The sequence below is a fragment of the Oryctolagus cuniculus genome, chromosome 6 (assembly GCF_964237555.1).
Source record: "Oryctolagus cuniculus chromosome 6, mOryCun1.1, whole genome shotgun sequence".
Taxonomy (NCBI): Eukaryota; Metazoa; Chordata; class Mammalia; order Lagomorpha; family Leporidae; genus Oryctolagus; species Oryctolagus cuniculus.
Genome location: NC_091437.1, coordinates 56,682,732 through 56,701,806, shown reverse-complemented (window position 1 = coordinate 56,701,806; position 19,075 = coordinate 56,682,732). Strand labels below are relative to the sequence as shown.

Here is a 19,075-nt window from a genome sequence, read left to right as displayed (position 1 = left end):
TTGTGTACTTGGAGCCTACCAGCTCCTGTCTTCCTGTTCTGCATACAGAATACAGCAGCTACCTATTAGACATGTAGGAAAGTACATTTTTAAAATACTGTTGAGGGTGATATCAGAAATATCTATTTGGTAAGGCTGCCCTGGACTTGCTGGCTCACTCTCTTCCGTTGCCTGCCTCACCTATGCAGGCTCAGTGCAGGATCTTGGGGTAAATCTTTTCCCTCCCACTGTGAGCTTCCAGGAGGCAGAAAATTTGTTTCAGACGCCAGATAGCCAGCAGACAGGGAGTGCACTGGGAAAGCGACAGACCAAAAATGGAATGTATGCTACTTGGTATGTGACCCTTGGCAAGGTTCTTTCTTTTCTTAAAATTTATTTATTTTATTTATTTGCCAGATATGGTTACAGAGGGAGGTAGAGGCAGAGAGAACCATTTGCTGGTTCACTCCCCAGATGGCCACAGCGGCCGGAGCTGAGTCGATCAAAAGTCAGGAGCCAGGAATCTCCCCCGTGGGTGCAGTGGCCCAAGGACTTGGGCCATCTTCTACTGCTTTCCCAGCCTTCGCAAGTTTCTAAAGCTTCCTAACCCCAAGTTTCCTCACTTGTAACATGGAGCTAGTAACAGCTATGCTTCACAGGAATGCCATGAAAATTAAATGAGATAATGTGTGAAGTGCTGAACACAGGCACAAAATTATGGTTAAACAAATGGTGGTCATAAAATTATTTATTATGGCATTGCTTTCATATCCCCCACAGTTTCATGCAGCTACATTTTTAGCTTTTCAATAAATATTGGTTTACAGTTCAACTGTATCGTGGTCTTAAGGAAACTTCCTTCTATTCTTAGAGGATATTAGGGAAGAAAAAACAGCAAAATCAAACTTAAATGGATCAACTTAAAACTCCTAGAACATCCTAAAACCTGCCTTGCTACAATTCAAACCACTCATGACTGTCACTTCACAGCAAAAAAAAAAAAAAAAAAAAAAAAAAAAAATTGCTGGAGTATCCACATAACCTTATAAAGATTTATACAAATACCCTCATTGTTTGTGATTCCACATATACAAAGAATCATTCCAGAACTTGGAAAGAATCCTATGGATGATGTACTGAAAAGTATGAGAACTGCCCAACTGTGCTCTCTGCCAGCTTTAATGAAACACTACGTGTATGTGTGCGTATATATATACATATATATAAAGCTTTTATATATACATGCACTACACACATATGTATATATACATGTATATTTATAGAAGACTTGATTTGGATTGCATTAAGATACTGATCTGAGAATTTGTTTCTCCCCTAATTAAGTTGTTCTTCATAATGCCATTAAATGTTACTCAAAGTGTTTCTTGAAGTTCAAGAGGAATTTTCTTTGTATGCCAGTTCCTTATCGAAAAGATACTTTAAATGTCTCTTGGATTTGTTCTGCAGCTTATTAAATCACTGCCTTCTCTGATTCGGGATGTGAAGGTTTCTTTCTGAGAATGAAGTCTGCAGTCAGCAACACAGAAGAGGGAAGAGTGGGTGTTAAGGGAGCCCTTCTCAGATCTGCAGAGTGTGGAACGCACATTGTGGAGCTCTGTGTGGCTCTTTAACGCTGCACTGGACGTGGGCAAACTAGACTCCCTATTTGAAGATTTGGATACTTCTAAATGCTCTGATGAGAAGAAAGCGAAGTCTTGAAAACTTAATGACACCTTCTTGAAGAAATGAAATTGGCTCCTGCGATGTAAATCCTTTTAACTTCTCCAGGGAAGTGAGCCTGGCCTTGCTAATGATCAGCTATGTGACCTTGAGGGCACCATGCAATTTCCCTCCATTCCTTTACCCTTCTATAAAATGACCTCATACCTTGCTCCCAGCTCAGGCAGGACATTTAGAAGTGTTAACAGCAACAGATTGGAAAGTGAGGGCTTTTTTCAGGCGTGAAACAGTGTCCCATGAAAATGATTCAGAAATATTATAAATCAGAGGATGATGTTTAAAATAGTAGATTTCCATTGTTGGTGGAGTTCTGGAAAATACTGCCCAACTCTTCATAAGTAGTTGTTCTGCAGAGGTCGAGAGATTTGTCCAGTCACACACTGTGCACCAAGTGACACAATGCTTACAAGCAGGCAGCACACAGCCTATCGTGCTGTATAACAAGCACTCGACAAACACCAGCTGCTGAGGCTACCGCAGATGTGACTGCTGTGGTGCTGGTGTCCTCAATCCAAATTCAGTGCTCCTTTTGTTAAAGATACAAAGAAACTACAAGGAGGTGTTCTACGGGCTCAAGGCAATTTCTTGCCATAAGAAAAAACTATTTCTTTCATATTGAGTGGGTTCAAGCCTACAGAAAGTAATTGTTGTGTCCCCAGATGCTAGCATCACACCAGAGCCTCATCTGGGGTTTGACTCAGAGAGCAGAGTCTACCCCTTTTGCCTGACCCTTCTGACCCTTTAGCCTTCAATAAGACATAGCACAGAGGACCTGCACAACCACCACCAGGGTTTGCATCTAAATTTAGCAATCCTGTCTTCCACCTCCAGGGAAGGGCAATGTTCGGGAAGTACAAAATGGTTCTAGCAAGGAAAAAGGAGATGCTGCCCAATAGACAAAGCTTGGGAAAATGTACAGCCAAACAGACAAAAAAAATCCCACCAACTAATAAGAGAATTTAAAAAGTCACTAGAAAAAGGGGCAAAAGACTAGAATAGACGTATCACAGAAGTGAAATGTATGTGGCAAAGAAACATAAGCTTTTCAGCATCATGGATGACCAAGATTTTTTTAATTTATTTATTTGACAGGTAGAGTTATAGACACACAGAGAAAGAAAGACAGAGAGAAAGGTCTTCCTTCCGTTGGTTCACTCCCAAAATGACCGCTACAGCCGGCGTGTTGTCCCGATCCAAAGCCAGGAGCCAGATACTTCCTCCTGGTCTCCCACGCGGGTGCATCCTGGTCTCCCACGTGGGTGCAGGGCCCAAGCACTTGGGCCATCCTCCACTGCCCTCCTGGGCCACAACAGAGAGCTGGACTGGAAGAGGAGCAACCGGGACTAGAACCCGGTGCCCATATGGGATGCCGGCACCGCAGGTGGAGAATTAACCAAGTGAGCCATGGTGCCGGGCCCAACTACATCTTTTAAACACATTTTACTAATATAAATTAAGAAGTGAGACAATACCCAGTGCTGAAAACAATGAGGATCCACAGGACCACTGAAGCTCTGCTGATAGGAGTGTAAATTGGGTCAACCATCCCTGGAAAACAGTTAAGCGCTGCCTCCTAAAGCTAGCCCCTGTGACCAAGTAGATCCACTAATAATTATACCCCTAAAGGAGACTCTTTTTTTCTAATTTTTATTTATTTACTTTTTATATTAGAAAGGTAGAGAAATCAAGAGACAGAGAAAGATCCTCCATCTGCTATTTCGCTTCCCAAATGCCTACAACAGCCAGGGCTGGGCCAGGCTGAAGCCAAGAACCCAGAACTCTATCCAGTTTTCCCACTTGGGTGGCAGGGATGCAGTTACATGGGCTATCACCTGCTGCCTCCCAGACTGCACACTAGCAGGAAGCTGGATCAGAAGTGGAGGAATTCTAACTCAAACCAGGCACTCTGATATAGGATGTGGCTGCCCCAAGCAACAGCTTAAGCACAGCACCAAATGCCTACCCCAAGGAGACTCTTGAGCATTTACAGGAGACATATTCAAGAATATTCTCAGCAATGCTTATCAAGGAAAAAAAAAAAAACCCTAAAACTACAAAATGCTTAAAATTGAAAACATGAACAAATAAACTAAGGTTTATACACACAATGAAATTTTCTATGGTCATCAAAACAATGAACTCCAGCAACCTGTATGCAACAGAGATGAAAGTTACTATAATGAGAAAGGTTAGTACATGAGAAAAGTAAGACCCTTCAAATTAACACTGCTTTTTCACCCTTTCTATAAAGTTAACTGAAACACTAGAAAAATACGGAGAAGCAATAAAAATGCATGAAAAGAATGGGATGATTAACAAAAAATTGAAACAAGGGGGACAGGCAGATGGGGACAGGCAGACTCAGATGATTCCATGAAAGCAAATTGTTAACCTCCTACTTTTTTGTTTTGGGAGCATGGATGCTCAATTCATTATTAAAACCAACTAAGAGAATGTATAAACACACAACCCAGACCTTGTGCAAACCAGTGAGGAGACAAACATAAATCAAGGACCATGACTCTTCGAAGGACCATGACTGCGCTCCCTTTTTCTGAAGGGACATTGGCCATTAAATAATGTTATATTTTACTTCCAAGGTCCACTGACCAGCCTCTGAGGGCTGGCATCATTGAGATCATAAAGGGACAGGGCACATGAAGAAAGAAAGCACATGCCTTATCCTTAAAGAGCTCACGCCATCAGCAAAGACAGTCCCACAAGGAGAGGGATACCAGAACAAAAGGTTGAGTATCTTGACCTACGTTCACGTGATGCATTGTGGGAAACCCTTCTCTGTCTACACTGCTTTCTTTCCCTGTCTCTGGCTCCTGGAGCTGTGTATCACACCGAACAGGAGCCAGGGGCACCTGCAGGTCCCCGGCCTCCTCCCCAGATCTTCCGAGTCAGATTCTTTCTTTGCTTTCCCAGTTGAGCCCTGGGATCACAATCCCAGATGCCACTGGGGAGGGAGGAAGAGGTCTGTTTTGAATCACAAAAACTAGTTAAAACATCGTTAACTGAAATGTTTACGTTGCCACAGTACAAAGTGGAGAATCTCAAAGAAGCTTAGATTAAAAAATAAATGTGGTCCCTGGGGACCACCCTGCATAAGGACCTGGCAAATGCTGAACAGGACTGAGCCAAAACACCTGAGATATTAGGGAGAACTTGTGCATATGATGTTTGGTTTGGGTGTTTTAGAGTAGGAATTTCCTGGGGGTTGAGGGGAGGGCATGGGAAGGAGTGGAAGGAATTCAAGGCAGAATCTGCACAGAACAGAATTGTGCCAGCGTCTGTAAAGAGCAAAGAGAGATGAGAGGCCAACCTGAGTCTATAGCACGTGCAAGCGGAAGAAGTTAAACTCGCCTTGCTGCCTCTTATTCAGGACAAGCTCAGTGGCCTGGGCGGAACATCTCAAGTGCTGGGGACTTGCTGCAAGGGGGCTGTGCTCTCAGGAGTCACAGCCAACAAGGCAACCACTGGTTGTACAAGTCTCCTCACCCTCTAGCCAAAGGTCTCCGGAACACCTTTGGTACAGGGCATTTGGAACTAGGAAGGGGTAGACAGGAGGAGATAGAAGAAAACAGATCCTCTCAGTGGGAATGGTGTGTTGCTTTTTCAACCACAGAGAAGGAAACATTTCCAACAACAAAATATACTCTATCTGTTCCTTTGTACTCATTATGAGAATAAACCATGGTGGGGGGGGGGGGGTCTGCTATTTGAATGCCTTGTATTCAGAACCCAGCTTTAATACTTACTGCCTTTTGAGTGGCAGACATAGAGCTCAGCAAACACTCTGTGTCCTTACCCTTACCAGATCCCCTCCAAGTTGAGTTGGACACATGTGACAGGTGCTAGTCAATGGACTGTGGGTGTCATCGGCAGCTGTCAACCCCAGAATGAGGCAGTCAAGAGCAGCCGTGACTCTCCCCCTCCTCCCTCCCTGGCTGCATGGAGGCCACAAGCACCAGCACAACTTCAGGAGGGACGGAACAACATAACCTTCATGAGACTTCACCCAAGAGAGAAAGAACCTTTTACATTGCTTCCAGCATCATCTAGATCAACACAGCAATACTGTAACAAGGACACTGTGCAATCTTCGGTCTCATTGGAAGGAAAATTACTTAACCTTCTAGGCCTCAGTTTCTCCACTTATAAGATGGGGATAGTAACATTGACATCGCTGGATTGTTGTAAAGATGTAATACGCGTCACTCCTATTATGCCTGATACGCAGCTGGCATGTAATAAACGTAAGCCACACCCTTTAAGATGCTGTGACACCATTATTATTCTTGTGGTTATTAATGTTACAACAGATGCCATTTAGTAAGCAGTTACTGTGCCTCGGGCACTGTGCTAGTTGTTTTATGTAAATTACGACATTTTTGCAGCTAAAGAAATGAAGCTCAGAGGGGTTACTTGTTCAGAGGGACACAGAAACAAGGGTGTCCTGAATCAGAGGTCACTGATTCTAGTGGTGCATGTCTGAACCTGTGACATGAGTTCACCAAGCAGAGTTAACAGCTGCTATCAGGGGCTTTCCTCCAATTCCATTCGATGCTGCAGTGGTGTAAGGATTAGAAAAGACAGAGTCCTTATGTGGTTGAGGCCATTATCTGCGGCCCCATCCCCTAATAGCTGCTCAGCACACTATCAATTGTGAATTGCGGACCACCAGCTCCAGGCTGTGTGGACAGCAGATAAGAAGCAGGGGATGGACGGGGTGGGGGGAGCTGGGGAAAAAGAAACTGGATGCTTTGTGGTTCAAGAACACCTTCTCAAGAAAGTTTCCAATTAAAAACAGCCCACTGGCTGCAAATAAATATTGGATGAGATTCCAAATCTCCATCTCTCTCTCTCTCTCTCTCTCTGTGTATGTGTGTGTGTGTGTGTTTGTTTTGGGAGCTAAAGAGAAAAGCGAGCAATGTGGATCCTACAGCAGTTTACAGGGAACCAGATGGTACATCTGATTAGCATCAGACTAAAAAGACACATGACTCAGATTAGGTTCTCCTAGGGACAAATGTGCTGCGAAGGCTCAGACGCTTTGGTGTTCTCAGACTCCCCTCAGAGCTTTCTCAGGGCCCGTCTATTCATCCTGTCTCCCACCACCACCCCAGGCAAGTATGAGTTTGTGTTGGAGAAGACAGCAAATTAGTCCTTAGAGATTGCTCAGTTCTCCTCTCGAGAAGCCCCGAAGTCATTCTCGTGGGGCAAGACGTGACTCCTCACTCCCTCTCACTCCAGGCTACGAAGCCACGTCATACCACTGGGTACGCTCAGCAACCCAGTGAGATCTACTCTGTATCTATTTCCATTCCCCAGATGAGAGAATTCAGACTTGAGAGATTAAGTAACTTAGGGAAGACCACAGGTCAAGTCAGTGTGAAGGCTAATATAAGCTAATTGTCTACATGAAAAACACCAAGAAAAATAACAACAACAACCCCACAAAAACAATATGTGTATGTCTTCGAAGAGCTCAGGGAGCAAGTCATCAGAGAGGATGGCTACCAGGCTTCCAAATCTACGGGGGCTTCGATGCTGAAACCACAGATAACACTGAACCTTCTATATAGTATGTTTTTCCTATACATTCTTACACACTTATGATAAAGTGTAATTTCTAGGTTAGACACAGTTAACAACAACTAATAAGATATGACAGTTATAACAATATGCTATAATAAGAGTTATATGAATGGTTTTCTCTTGAGATACTTATCATACGTATCCTTAAATTGAGAATGTTTTACATTCAGAGACTGGCAGCTTCTCTTGGGTGTAGCTGAATTGCCAACATTGCTCTTTTGCTTTCAGACTATTGAGTTAAGTAAGGGTTATCTGAACACAAGCACTACAATATTGCAACAGTTGATTTGATAGACAAAGTGGCTACCAAGCTATGAACGGGCAGGTAGGGCACACAGTGTGGGACACTGGACAGAAGGATGATTCATGTCCCAGATGGGATGCAGCAGGACAGTGTGAGATTCTGATTATAATACTCAGAATGGCACATCATTTAAAACTTATGAATTGCTTATTTCTGGGATTTTCCATTCAATATTTGTAGATCACAGTGGACCACAGGTAACTGGAATCCTGGAAAAGGAAGCTGAGCATAAGTGGTGACTGGAATAGCTACAGTGTGGCCTGTGACAAGACAGTGTACTAAAATGCCACCAGCCTCTCTCCCTGACCTACACCATTTTAGGCAAACATAACATGGGCCCTTCTCAAAAATACTCTAGGGAAGTCAAAGAAGGAAGCTTGGCTTGGGGTTATGTACAATGGTCAAACACAAAGAATCTACAGGCCAGGGATAGTGGTTGGGAAACTGCAGAGAACAACAGGAAAGATAACCCCAACTCCAAGAATCGGTTACTGCTTAGTATGACACTAAGCCTCACATTGCACTGAGTACTTCCAAACCATCAAGCATCTCATTAGCTCACCAAACAGTTTTCTAAGACACACTCTTAGTGTCATGACCATTTTACAGATGAGCTTAGTGAGGATCAAATTACCCATGGACACACTGTTGATAAGGGGCTAAATCATGAATTCAACTCAGTTTAGTGTGATCCAAGCACCAGTGCCTTTAACCAGTAAACCCTTTCCATTTCTCTGTAGGGTCCTTGTGAAGACAGGCCAACAGTGAAGGCTGCCAAGCTCAGAGAGAGTGCTTAAAGCCTTCTGGCCCCTCTGCTTGGTGCCAACACAGATGTTCAAGGCTGTGAGTACACTATCATGTCACCAACATTGCTCCGGGCACCTGCACATCTGGCAGTCGGTTGAGTGCAAGTTCAAGGTAGATCATGTCTCTGAGGCACAGGATGCTTTCGAGGCAGGGGAAGAGGAGGAATCCCACTGCAGCTCAAACTGGCCAGAGGAATCAGGCTCACTCTAGTAGGGGTAGAAAGAGTACAAGCAATGGACACCCAGGAAGTGTTTAAGAATTGTGCTCACTTAGCAAATGAAGAGAGGCTCAGGAGTCCCCCTTATGCTCTAAGGGCATACAGCCTCCCCTATGAGCCAGGGATCAGTAGACGGATTTTACTTTGCATTCTGTTGAAAAGAGATCCCCAAAAGACATTTTATTTGGCTCCTTCCGCTCTCCAAATGTATTTAAAGAAAAGAATTCTGCCATTTCTTTGGTAACTGTGTACAGCAAACACCAGGCCTGACCTTCTGTTGGTTAATATTAATCAGAGGGTTTTTACTGAACCTGAAACCCAGACACACAGCAGGACTGGGAAGCAGCAGCTGTCCAGCCTGCCCTGTGATTATGCTAACCCTCAGGGGCAACCTCCCAGCCCAGGAGATGTGGCTTCAGCAACAAAATTACTCCCCATTCCATGGGGCTGTAACTGACAGCTCCTACACAGTCTGAGACCTTGCTCCTCCATCTGGCCCCGATGCCCAGCCGGGCCCCTGACAATGATGGCAGACCCCTCCCTGCTGTTTGTGCAGTGCCATATGTAGCTACTGTTGTCCTTGTCATGTCCCTAGGACATGCCTCAATTTGTCCTATTGCGACACCACCTGAAATCCTGAAAGGGGCTGGCAGTACCGGAAGGGGCAGGCACATTTCATTTTTTAGATCAAGGGTGGGGAACTTTAAAAATGTGGAAGTCTCACCTTGAAAAGCCAGAGTAATGCAAGGAATGCAGAGACTTACCAGGATGAGGCTCACATGACCTCACACAAACCACCTTGAAGAAACAAGCCACATAGAGGTACTCCAAAAGTTCATAGAAAAGGGAACTAAAATGTAAGTATATTTTGGTGCAAAAATTTTGAAATCTATGCATAATGTCTTAAATATATACAATTTCCAGGAACTTTCTTCAGACATCCACTGCCCCACATATAGGATTAATATGTTATCACACATCTGTTTAAATGGTCAGGAAATTACACACACGAATGTTAAAATCACAGGAAGGACACTTTTTTTCCCCATGATGTCCATCTTCTACCCTTAACTCCAGGGAAAGGATTCAGACAGCAATTTTGGATGCACCATGTTAACCAGGCATTAGAAAAAAAAAAGAAAAAAAAACATCTTCACAGTGAAGTGGCTCCTGAATATTTCTGTGATTACCAGGCAATTTGCATAAATATTCAGGCTTCACTCCTGAATAAATTCCAGTTGAGTGATGGCTGATCCTCTGAATTCTAGAACCTCTTATTTCTGGCACAGTTTGCTTCTCATTTTATTACTGACATCAGTGTGGACAGAAGAATTTAAAATTGGAAAGGGTCGGTCTTTAGGGCACAGAAAATAGAGTTCACCCCCAAAGGCATATTTCCCCCTCACAGAGGGGAGGGGAGGAATACAGAGCTTCTGAATGGGCAGCGCAGTGACGCGGTTCAGCAGGATCCATACTGGCAGATCTAGCGAGTTACATGGAACAAAATGTACAATTCATCGGGCTGGATCCCGATGCACAGTGTTGCTTAGGTTGAAAGAGAAGGTGGCTGGCGCTGTGGCACAGTAGGCTAACCACTGTTTGCAGCACTGGTGTCCCATATGGGTGTTGGTTTGCTCCTTTTCTGATCCAGCTCTCTGCTATAGCCTGGGAAAGCAGTGCAAGATGGCCCAACCACTTGGGCCCCTGTACCCTCGTGGTTGACGCTGGGGAAGCTCCTGACTACTGGCTTCAGATCGGCTTAGTTCCAGCCATTACGACCATTTGGGGAGTGAACCAACAGATCTCTGTGTCTCTCTCGATCTGAAATTCTGCTTTAAATCTTAAAAAATTCTTTAAAAATTTAAATCTTAAAAAAAAGATGACAGAGAGAATAAATATGAACTCTTAAATCTCTCTGGGCATATCTGGGTATCCACAGGCATCTAGTTCACTCACCTCAATAACAGAGAACCCCAAATCTCTTGACAGAGGCATAGTTGTCAAAGCACCTAATAGTTACCAGTTTAGGGTGAGAAGAAGTGCTTCCCAAATTCATTGTCATTTTCTAAGCTCCAAAAATATACATAAGTGAATAAAAGCCAAGTACACAGCCATTACATAATGTGCTACCATGTGAGTGACAACAAAAGGCCAGAAGAACATATAGCATACATCCATCTGATGGTCCATCTGTGGTGTGTCTCTCCGTGTAATGGAAACATTGCTTAACTCTGGAGAAAAATGGAAATGGCACCTATAGGGCCTGGGACACCCTTTTTATGTGGCATCCTTCCATATCTTTGCATTTGGAACCATGTAAATGCCATACCTACTCCAAAACAGTGTATATTTTTTCTAAAAGCAAATCTAATTCTTACTGAATCAGAATCAGATTATTTCCCATTTTAATAAGCTCTCCCATTTATTCTGACACACTTGAAATCTGGGGAACTTCTCCATTAGTCATTCTTTGTAACTAAAGAAACTTCACTTCCCCTCAGCTTAAGGACAACAACAACATACCATACAGGGAGACAATAACCTCACACCACAATGACTTAAGGCATATGGCTCCAAACTCACCACTTGCATGAAACTTTCTCAATGCAACCATAGCATTCTTAAAATCAATTTAGATTCCTAAAATCAATTTAGATTCTGAAGCCTACATTGTCAGCTACTTTCTACTGTCTGACCTTTTGCAGACCAGAGGAATTATTAGAGGACAACTGGACAGGTTGTCTGTCCTATCCAGCTCCCCAACCAGCATGTGGGGTCCATGACATCACCTACCTGCCAAGGAAGCCTGGCACTCACCTTGCTTTTTAAACAGGTTGCTCTGGACAATCTCATTCATGGACTGTACTTTCTGCTTCTGGAGTTTCACTGGAGGGATGCAGGTGTAGAACTCATAGAGGAGTTGGCTGTGGGCAGAAAAAATAGAATCTTGTGGAGCCACTTAAATCAATGTACCCCACCTCATGGCACTTAAGAGTCTATCCCTGGATTATAAGCTCTCTGGGGACAGAAACCACATTGTTCTTGCTCTCGTTAGGCCTCCAATCCTGGCAGATCATGAGATACACAGTGAGACTTCGGTAAACTGCTGGTGTTGAATATTAATAGCATTCAAAGGGATGTGAAAATAACATCAATAACCGTGAATATTTCAGGTGCATGCTTTGCATCTTACATTCACTGTGCCATTTAAACCAACTCTAGGTGTTAGATACAATACTTACCTCGATTTTATAGGTGAGAATACTAAGGTTTAGAAAGGTTAATTAATTTTCCAAGGTTATGAAAATAGAGAGTCAAAGATACAAGAGAGTTTAAAACCGGATTCTGACTTTATTGCCATGCCATTTTATTTGCAAATGTTCCATGCCTGGTACTATGTTATGGTAAATCTTCAGATCAAAAAAAGTCCTTGATTTTAAAAAAGCATGAGAAAGTTGTGAGAATAAAATCAGTCTGGGACATGAAGAAGGAGACAGCTCTTCCCAAACAGAGTGAAAATAAAAATACCCTGCAACAAAATTATAGTCCCTGCCAGCTTTCCAAAATAAACTCATTTAATTCATTCATTCTTCCAAGTACATAATAAGCACATGCGCAGTATCTGACAGGCAATGTTCAGAGAAGTGGGGATGTAATGGGAACAGACTTGGTCCCAGTTGGTGTGGAACTTACATACAGCCTGAACCAGCCCTGGCTGTTACAGGCATTTAAGAAGTGAACCAGCAGATGGGAGATCTCTCTGGTTTTGTTTTTTTTTTGTTTTTTTTTTTTTCTGTCTCTCTTTGCTTTTTAAATAATTAAATAAGAGCAAGAAAGTCAACAGAAAAAAGGAGCACATTTCTATCATGCTTTTGAAGGGTCCTTGACTTGTCCTTCATTTGTACTATAAGGCCTATGGGGCAAAGACTGGAACCTAAAACAAACTTCAAGCCCAGGTCAAACAGAGATCCTTTACCCCAAAGCACCAAGTTTGTAACCTACACATTGAAATTCAGCATTATCAAAGAAGGATGCTTATTGCACAACTGGTTTTCACCAAAATCCTGCACAACAAAACCAACAAGCGAAAATGCCACACTGGAAGCCCTGAGCGAGGCTCCTGCCATGTGCTCTCCCTGCCCCTGAGCTGAGTACCCATCTGGAACCCCCTACAAGAGCCCTCCTCTTCCCCCTTTCCCCCTGAATCCCAGTTTTGCCAGAGAGCCCAGGAAGCTACATCATAAGCACCTACCTGAGTAACTTTGCATCAAAGACGGTTTCCACATCATGGAGGACGGATGGGATGTATTTCAAAGCTGCCACCTGAATGGAACATGAAATAAGCATGGGTGTTGCCCACATGCAACAACTCTGGCTCTGCAACATGACATGGATGGGGGAGGACACTGCCAGAGTGAAGCAAGGCTCTGGGTGCAGATTAAAACATGACACATACTTCACTGTATGCAAAAGCAAAGGCACAGCTTCTATCTTCAAGGACACAGTAACACACAGAATACTTACAGACTGTTTGAAAAATGTTTGCTTAATTTGAAAGGCAGAGAGAAAAACAGAGAGATGGAGAGAGATTGAGAGAGAGCTCCCATCCATTGATTGACTTCCCAAATACCCTCAACAGCCAGGCCCAGGCAAGGGCTGGCTGGGCCAGAGCCAAAGCTGGGAGCCAGAAGCACAATCCAGGTCTCCCATGCAGGTGGCAGGAAGTCACTGGCATGAAGCTGGAGTCAGGAATTGAGGCTTGGAATCAAATCTAGGTACTCCAATATGGATGTGGGCACCGTAAGTGTCCTTAGTGCTAGGCCAAATGCCTGACATGAAAATTACTTTCTTAAAGAAAAGATCTTTCTCCTAGGTATACACAGCTGAGATTCTTCACATAAATAATGATTATGACTATTCTCTGAATATTTACCATGGGGCAGACACCATACTGAACACTGTTCATAGATTATCTTGTTAATTACAGGCCCACAAGGGAAATACTCTTTTCAGAGATAAAAAAAAAACCTCTGGTGCATTCAAAATAAATAACTAGAACACAAAGTTTGCAAGGAGAGAGCTCAGATTCAAGTTCAGCCAGGCTGCTCTTGGTGTCACTCCCTGAAGCCCTCAAGCTACATGGCCCCTTACACAAACAGCAATTGTGGTAAGAAAATATTGATGGAACAAGGACATAAGCTTCAGTCATTTTAGGTTCTTGCCTAAAAGTGGATAAAATTTCATTTTACCCCTTACCTCTGCCTTCTTTCAAGAGACCAGCTCAGTCCCTTGCCCTGTATTTTTCCCCACTCCAACCCAGCGTTCCTTTCCATGTTTGAAAGCCTGCGAAAAACCTGAAAAGACTGAATGGAGAAATTCACCTCCAACTACTGTCCCCAACCCCTCTCTGGACCTTTAGCCCACCCTAAGATACACAAGGCCCAGTCCCCTTGAGGACTGGGCCCTCAGCCCCGTGTTCAGTCTGTGTGCATGTAGACGGTTGGTCACCTACCTCTGTGAATTTATTTTTCTTGAATAAATTCAGTCTGGCTGCGAGTTCATCTCCTATCTCCTCTCTGTTCTGTGCCCCTTTTCCTTATAAATATTTCATATATGTATGTGTGTGTGTGTGTGTGTGTATACCTGTAAGGATACATGAAGGAGGAAGTTTTCAAAAAATTAGTGCACTAAAATGTATATCCATTAAATTTTAGAAAATATTTTCAAATTATCTTTAAAGAAGAAATAAAGAAATTCCTTTTACTGCTGCTTTCCCCACAACCTTGCTAACACTAGATACACAGTCATTTTAAAGAGTTTTACAGTTGTAATTTTCAAAATGTTTATTTATCTATTATCATTTTTATTTTGAGGGGCAGAGAAACAGAGATGGAAAGAGAGAAAGAGAGATCTTTCATCTACTGGTTCACTTCCCAAATGCCTGCTTTATCAGCCAGGATAAAGCCAGGGGCCTAGAATTCAATCCAGGTCTTCCACATGGGTAGCAGAAACCCAACTACTTGAGACATCATTGCTGCCTCACACAGTGTGCACTATCAAGAAACTGGAAAAGGAGCAGAACAACCAGGCTGCAAACCAGATGCTCCAGTGTGAGATGCCAGCACCCTGAATGGCCAGTTAACCACTGCACCACATGCCCATTCTGAGATTCACAATCTTTTTAATTTTTGTTCATCTGATGTTCAATTTGCAACTTGGTGGTTGCTGGTACAGTTATGCATGCTTTCTATAATAATTTACTAAGTTCCTCATTCACGTAATTTTGCCATTCTTCTTTTGTCTTTTTTTCTCTTAGGTTTGTAGAATTCTACATGCACTACTAATATTAACCTTTTTCCAGCAACACATTTCTCAAGAATTCTCTCTTGCTTGTCATGTTGCTTGTCTTTTAACTTTGTTTATGGTATCTGTCATTGTGCAGAAAGATTTTAATTTACATGTTGTCAAATTTGACTTTATAGTTATTGGATTTTGTGTCTAGAGCTCTATTCTTCATTCTTTCAGATCTACATGACAAAAGAGGATTCTAACACCAGGATTTCTATGGGCACTCTGCCCTGTGGGACAGTGTTAGGTGTTTGGTAGGGGAGAAGGGGTTGCAATCAAATAATTCTGGGAAACACTGGTTAATGCAAAGAAAAACCAATGAGATTTTTTACCTGCAGAACTTTCCAGAGCTTTAATACACTGTGAAGCACAGTGCCCTTCCTCCAGGCAGTTACAATCTACAGTACATTCCAACCTAGTTGTTCAAGGACTGTATTTATCAGGAAACACCAAACAGACATAGCAAAAATCAGGGGCCTGCAATGCTGGGCAAGCAAAAGAAAGGAGCGGTTATAGAAGGAGTACAAGGCAGTTGGAAGAGATGAGGTATGGCATCCATACTGTATCTAAAGAATCAGTTGCTCTCGTTCAGTTGTTTTAACACTGTGCTATCCAAATCGACCACATCTTTCAACTATCTTTCTAGTATGGGCTCCCAGATTACAACTTCTGCATTCTAAAGAGACACCATAGATTGAGATATGTGCTCTGAAACTGGCTAGGGCAAGGACTTCTAGCAAACTGTTTCTTCATTCATTCTTAAGCCAAATAGCATTGAGCCCAGAGGGACCTAGATATGAATCCCAGCTCTCCATCTAGCCCTGCCTGGGCCTAAGTCTACTTCTTCACCCTCTGAACTACGCTACATGAAGATACTGAAGCCCAGAACACACCAGGCCCTCTAAAGTATGTGTACCAAATCACTCTTCATCTCATCTCTCCAGCACCTGCCCTCATCCCTAGCACCTGGACAAAATACCTGTACTCATCATAATTAAGAACCAAATGAGAGAACAAAGGCAGAACCAGCCCCTGAGCAAGTTGGGCAAAGCAAGCCCTTCTGCGCTGGCTGCAGCTTGCTGGCTTTCAAGAGCTGCTTATCTTTCCAAGGCTCTGGAGGGAAGCTACAGAACAGCCGTCCCTGAGAGTCTGCACAGACACACTTGCACGCTTCAGCTATTAGCCATGAGGAAGTAGGCAGGCTGGGGGAGGGCTGCACAAGCCAATCTTCCCAGCTGCCCACTCTGGCTGGCAACACAATCAAGCACACTGAGTAGCTGTCACCCCAGACTCGGAGCGCATTATCAAGGCAAACAGCAGCATACTGAATTCTTGTCAGGTCTAGAGGCCCCACGGAGAAGTGGCACGGGTGTGGTTCTCTTTTCCAGCCAGGGCAGCCCATCTCTGACTCAGGAAGCTTGCAGAGACTGTTGTCACAGCTGGTGTTGGCTACAGGGCTTCTGCTCATGGTTTTCCCTGACAAAACTGAATAAGTGGCAGCAAATAAGTTTATCAGGTATTTTCACCAAGCATTCTCTGAATACAGTGGTTCCGCCAGGCAACACTGGAGAGCCCCATGTGTTGTTGCATGTTTCTGAGATACGGAAACTAGAAACAGACTGATTTTCTAGATCTGTTAGCTTCCTGGTAACCATACAGCTTTACTGTGGCTATTGCTGTTACTCTCATTATTAGTACTATTATACACAAAATTGCATCTCATTCTTATTACTTTCACTCTATAGCATATATTCCTATGTTGCATATAAAACTTAAACACACACATATACACATATACATGCATATATATGTATATAGTACATGTGTACTATTTCAAAATAGAAACCACAAAAGAAATGATAAAAGTTTAAGGTGATAGACATGCTAATTGCCCTGGGTACATTTACCAAACATCTTGTTCTGCAGAAATACATAAAATCATTAGATGTTAAGCATAAGCTTAAAAAACAATATAGAAAATAAATTGTAGATAACACTTGTGCAGGGCCAATATTGTGGCATATCGGGTTAAGCCATCACCTGTGATGTTGGCATCCGAAATAGGCACCGGTTCACGCCTTGGCTGCTCCACTTCCAATCCAACTCCCTGCCAATAGCCTGGGAAAGCAGCAAAAGATGGTCCAAGAGGTTGGGCCCCTGACACTGACACAGGAGACCTGGAAGAAGCTCCTTGCTCCTGGCTTCCTCCTGGTCCAGCCCTGGCCGTTATGGCCATTTGGGATGTGAACCAGTGGATGGAAGATCTCTCTTCCGGGTTCTCTCTCTCCCTCTCTGTAACTCTGCCTTTCAAATAAATAATCAATATTTTTAAAAATCATTTGTGCAACAAAATTAGAAATAAGTAAATTAATTAAGTAAGGAGGAACCATTATTGGAAACGTTATGCATGCCAAGTCATTTTGTGCATGATCTAACTTAATTCTTATGACTACTCTTATGAGCAGGTATTGTCATCCTGTTGGATCAGTAGAGAAACTACATAAATTATTTTCCAGGAACAATGGAATCAATATGGCACAGAAAGGGTGAGTACTCCACTACTGCCCATCATCATTAGGCAAGGTTTTCACTCCATCTTGGCTAGTGGGGAGTTTCAATAAGGGAGAGAAGGCTGCCTTGGGAGAGCAAGTAGACAGAGTCCTGTTCTCTTTATGAGGATAACTTGTGAAAAGAAAGGACAGTGACAGTGTTTCTGATATCACGTAAGTTAATACTCCTCCTCATCATATATACAGAGAGTTGTGAGTTAGTTCAGGAATTAGATAATCATGAGGCAACAAGTTAATTCTCATATTAATCAAGTCTGCCCTGGGTTAGATACAGCCCTCAAGAAGAGGGCCAGACCCAACCCAGTGAGATGACTTCACTGGCCAGAGAGGAGCCAAGATAAGACACCTGAGAGGACCACTTTCCAGATGGACTTCAGCAGAACCGATAATCCTGGGCAAGCAGCAACTGTTTAGTAACATCAAAAATCAAAACTAACCAGTGTGCACTCTCCCATACTCTCTCTTGCTCTCGCTGTCTTGCTCCCTCTTACAGTAAGAGCAGCCAGTGTTTGTGCCAGTAGACACACACTTCTGCCTGAAAACAATGTCTTGAAATGACAGGCAGTCATTCTTCTACAAGAATACTAGATATTTTCCTCATTCAAGAGTCACAGATATTCAAAACACACACCATTCCCATCTACCAATTTTCAGTCCTTTGATTTTAGCCAAGGGATGGACAGTCAAGGGCCGTGGAAATGGGACAAATAGTGTCACATTTCACAGAATGATCACAAGAAAGATGCTTCCTTAGAGACTCTGGATTTGTCCCTGTGGAAAATAAATGCAGGATATTCATCTCATCCCTCTATTCCTCTGTTCTGAATACAGGCTGTGAAAGGCCAGAGTTTGAGCTCCTAGTCACCGCCAAGCAACAGTGCAGTTTCGTTAAATAATAGCGCCACTTCTCTTTCAGGGAAATGGCAGCAGGTTTTAGAACATGTGTGTCTCCATGCTTCTTTTTCTTTTTAATTCAGCTCAGTTTGTTGTTCTGTTTTAAAGATTGATTGATTTGTTTGAGTGACATAGAGGAAGTGTGGAGGGGAGAGGGGGAGAGACAGAGAAAGAAGGAGAGGGAAACAGAGAGAGAGAGAGAGAGAGAGAGAGAGGAGAGAGAGAGAGAGAGAGAGAGAGAGAGAGAGAGAGAACACCTTCTATCAACTGGTTCATTCCCCCAAGATGACCACAACTGGGGTTGGGGCAGGCAGAAGCCAGGAGACCAGAATCCATTTGGGTCTCCAACATAGGTGGCAGGGGTCCAAGTACTTGGGCCATCATCCACTGTTTTCCCAGACACATTACTAGGGAGCTGGATAGGATGCAGAGTAGCTGGGACTTGAGCCAGCACTGTGATATGGAAGTTATTTATTTGAAAGCTCAAAGCAACAGAGACAGAGTCACAGAACCAGAGACACACAGAGATATGTTCCTTCTGCTAGTTCACTCTCCAAATGCTGCAATAGATGGGGCCAAAAGCCAGGAGCCCAGAAATCCATTCAAGCCTCC

At 43.2% G+C, this 19,075-nt stretch overlaps 1 protein-coding gene across 3 annotated transcripts in view; it reads right to left on the bottom strand.

Moving 5' to 3' along the window:
• Positions 1–19,075, bottom strand: part of DOCK2 (dedicator of cytokinesis 2) — a 464,436-nt gene that overhangs the window by 294,916 nt on the left and 150,445 nt on the right. For all 3 annotated transcript variants that reach the window (XM_051843586.2, XM_017341248.3, XM_070076408.1), the window contains exons 24-25: positions 12,904–12,974; positions 11,469–11,575 (exon numbers count right to left, since the gene is read on the bottom strand). In XM_051843586.2, the coding sequence (XP_051699546.1) occupies positions 11,469–11,575; positions 12,904–12,974 (178 nt within the window). The remainder of the gene's footprint in view (positions 1–11,468; positions 11,576–12,903; positions 12,975–19,075) is intronic.